The sequence below is a fragment of the Aplysia californica genome, unplaced genomic scaffold, assembly GCF_000002075.1.
Source record: "Aplysia californica isolate F4 #8 unplaced genomic scaffold, AplCal3.0 scaffold00299, whole genome shotgun sequence".
NCBI classification, from domain to species: Eukaryota; Metazoa; Mollusca; class Gastropoda; order Aplysiida; family Aplysiidae; genus Aplysia; species Aplysia californica.
Window position 1 is genome coordinate 626,306 of NW_004797569.1, and position 3,878 is coordinate 630,183.

The following is a 3,878-nucleotide window of genomic DNA, read 5'->3' on the forward strand; positions in this document are numbered from 1 at the left end:
GTGTGTGTGTGTCTGTGTGTATGTGTGTGTGTACACTTTTTTAAAGAAATACATTTTGCAGGGTTTTTTCTCAAAGTATCGATTCACAACAAATCCACTGAAATCAATAATATTTGCTTCTTATGATAATAATAATAATAATATTTCATAAGCATCGCTAAATTAACCGTTTATGTTTCCCTTTTCTGATCTTTTCATTACAGGCTCTACTGAAAGGAAAGACACGTCACTAGCTTCTAAACACCCATTAACAACGTCCACTGAAAGCAAACCGGAAAAAAATTTTTTCAACCTTCTAAATATTATGAAGTTGTGAACGATAACGCAAATTGCTTACTTAAAGAAACACATCTTCCTGGTCAAGGAATGTGTAATTTATTCTAATCTTGGAGATCGCTGCTGCAAAAAGGATACATGCTATTCAAGGTCACAATGACAAAATACCTCCGGAGTATGTCGGAAAAGGACAAAAATCAGAGAAATTATAGACCTTTATCGTTATCCAGTCTATTCGTGTTCATCCTTTTGAATGGTGGTTTTATCAAGAAGAACGAAAAAACGATTTAAGCTTGTCTTGTGATAAACGTACTTCAGCATTATTTGAACGCTCATGAAATGTATCACAATTTTCACCAAGAGGACAACAATGGCGCCTTATGTTTGCATACATTATCTATCTACATTCATCGTGTTTATTGCCCCTTCGGTAACAGCTGTGCCGTTTTCAGATATCGGGGGGTATTACTCTGTTCCGAAGTTGAACCCGGAGGCCTACGTAGTTGTCGGAGATATCAACATAGGCTTCATCACAAGCGTATATAAATTTTCCAGTGACTCCAATAAGTGTGACGACTTCGCTGCAGATCTGAGGGCGATGCAAAGGATAGAGGCGATATCGTTCGCTGTGAATAAGGTCAATGCGGATAACACAATCCTGCCAAACGTCACCCTGGGGTTTGTCATTCTAGACAGCTGTCAGTCTACCGTCACGTCCCTCGCCCAGGCCTTGTCGTTTTTCCCACGTACGTACGTCAGCTGTTACAAAGACACCTGCAGCTCAGCACCGTCTTCCTCGCCACCGTTGTCCGACCAGACATTCGATGACGCAATCAGACACTATGACGTCATCGGCGTCATTGGGCCGGGGAGTAGTTCGCAAGTCATCCCCATTTCCCAGCTGTACTCACCTATCCAGCTTCCAATACTGTCCTTTAGAGCCACAAGCGATGAACTGAGCGACACGAGTTCTCACCCCTTTTTTGTGAGAGTGGTGCCGCCTGATAAGTATCAAGTGGACGCGATGATAAGTTTTATCTATGATCGGAGATGGTCGTACATTTCTGTGGTCTATATAAGGGGATCTTACGGAGAAACAGCGTTTAGCAATATAAAAGTAGCCACCGAAGAGAAAGGAATGTGCATTGCTACGTCTCACAAAGTCAGCACAAATTGGGATATGCACCTCGTAGCTGAAGACCTTCTGAGGTACCCTCGCTCTCGTGTGGTCATCTTATTCATTACCAGCTCCATGGTGCTCCAGCTGTGCAAGGCAGTGCAGTCTCTAAACGCCGCAGGTCACTTTATCTGGGTCGCGAGTGACGCGTGGGCGTCTGCAGCAGTGTCTTTGACCAGTGTCTTGGAAGAGATTGCCGGGTCTCTAACTTTTTCTTACTTCTCCACCTCAGTTCCCGGATTTCCCGAATATTTCCGGAACATAGATCCAAACAATACCCGAAACCCGTGGATGAAACGGGCTTACGAAATGGCAGCGGGGTGTAATGGTAACAGCTCGTGTGACTATGGTCGAGATTTTACTCGCTTTGACAGTTTTGTCCATATAGAAGAAGTTTCTAACATCGCCGATGCGGTTCTGGCTTATGCTCATGGCGCTCACAGCCTTCTCGCTGACCTTTGCCCCGGGACCACCGGAACAGCGGCCAGGAACTGTATCACGGGAGAAAGATATCTCAGGTATTTTCATCGACATTGTAAGGTTATTCAAAAAGTCTACTGTATAAAATTCAACGTTCATATCTGATAGGACAGGTCCAACATTTTCTGGCATTTTCAAAACATATCCCAAACATCTCCATTTTCCTTATTTTATGGCCGCACTGACATCTTTAGAAGGTGCGGTGGCGGAGTGGTTAGTGCACTTGTCTCTGAGGCGGGTGAGACGTGAAAAATGTCAAATATATATTTAAATGTGGCGGAGGGGGAGGGGGGCGAACAAGGATTATTCAAATTCTTTATCAAGCATAATACCAAGTGAGCTAACAGTGGCCCAAAAGAGGGCTAAGAATCGAAAGCTACGGGAACAAATCAATTTTGCAAGATGTTGCTTTAGAGTATCTACCCCGAAGTGAAGACAGTGCACAATCTTTGACAAGCATAAACCATCTAGTGCCACATGACGCTGGTTCTCGTAATTTATTCGTACAATGAAAGCTGCTTGAATAGCGCGCGACAGTGGTTACAATTTTTGTACGTTGCCATATCGGCTAGCAAGCATGACTTCTGTTGTGTCAGTGCCCTCTGCTATGGTGCACTCTCTTACTTATTATCTTAAAACTTCTTAGTGAGAGTAACACGAGTAACATTAAGAGAATATATCCCTTCGTTACCTGAATGCAGTGTTGAAATCGAGATAGGATAATCCGCGTAAAGGGTATGTTACCGGTACTCCTAATTCACCACCCAAAACTCTAAACAGACAAACGTAATATAACGTATATTCATTATTAGCCAGTTTGTATAGAATCAACTAACGTAGCCCTGGTAACTGCACACACTCGAAGAAATCTAAATAAAAGAGCGCATACCGGTCTTCTGTTCAAAGTATCCATAAATAAATTACATGATATAATTTTCTGAAATCGCTTTTTTTACTTTAAAATAAGTGTCTGACCTTTTTTGTCTGCAAACAGAAATGGCGACGCCAGGAAACTCGAAGGGGCTCACATTAGCAGATATGTCTATACTGCCCTTGAAACTTTTACTCAAACAAGCTAAAGAACAAAGTACCTTTCTTGCGTATAAGACTCTTGGGTTCAAAGGTAGAATAATGGATCGGGCTCATCTGTGATCAATCACAAGCTTACAATTAAATGTCTGGTAAACAATTAAAAAGCTGTATTCAAATAAACAAACTGTATTCACACATTTTGTTTCTTGGGATAAACTTGAAAAGTTTGATTTTTTTCTTTAGAAATGCAAATAAACAGAGACCTAATATGGGATTCGCGGCCATATTATTATTATAATTTTTTGGAAAATTTTAATGTAGATGTTTTCCCCAAAAGACACAATCCAGAAAACCGTAGAGACGGACTTCTACTAGCCAGTTAGGGCGAAACAGGATTGAGAGGGATACAACGTCCTATTTGGAAGACGAAAGTGATATTCGAAAAAAAAATGGCCGAAAACATGAAAACAGAACTCCTTTCTCCTTTGTGCCACGGCAAAGAGCCAAATCGTTCCACCAAGAGACACCGTGCTTAGATCTAATTCCCGTCCACACGGCATCTGCCATTTCCTCTGAACTCGGAACGTAACTATAAGGAGTAAATAAGTCGATAACACTTCCTGCCTACGTACGGAGAAACATTTTGATGCGCTTGATAGTTATTATGTTGCGATGTTCATGCCAATAGAAACAACTCACGGTACTACAATTTTTTGAGTGAAGAAAATTCTTGACGTAACTGGGATTGGACGACATTTGTAGCGTTACCTTTTGGAGACCCACAAAAAACAGAAATTAAATGATAGTAAAAAGATACACGCATAAAAACACAAACACACACACACACACACACACACCTCACCCACCCCACCCCACCCCCACACACACACACCATTCATACGCACACACACCC

The 3,878-nt window shown here is 41.8% G+C and overlaps 1 protein-coding gene across 1 annotated transcript in view; it reads left to right on the forward strand.

Annotated features, from left to right (window-relative positions):
• Positions 1-444: 444 nt before the first annotated feature.
• The window catches only part of LOC101851053 (metabotropic glutamate receptor 6-like), a 9,746-nt gene continuing 6,312 nt past the window's right edge, over positions 445-3,878 (forward strand). The window contains exon 1 of the mRNA XM_013084524.2: positions 445-2,026. Coding sequence (XP_012939978.2) covers positions 611-2,026 — 1,416 coding nt within the window. The 5' untranslated portion in view covers positions 445-610. The remainder of the gene's footprint in view (positions 2,027-3,878) is intronic.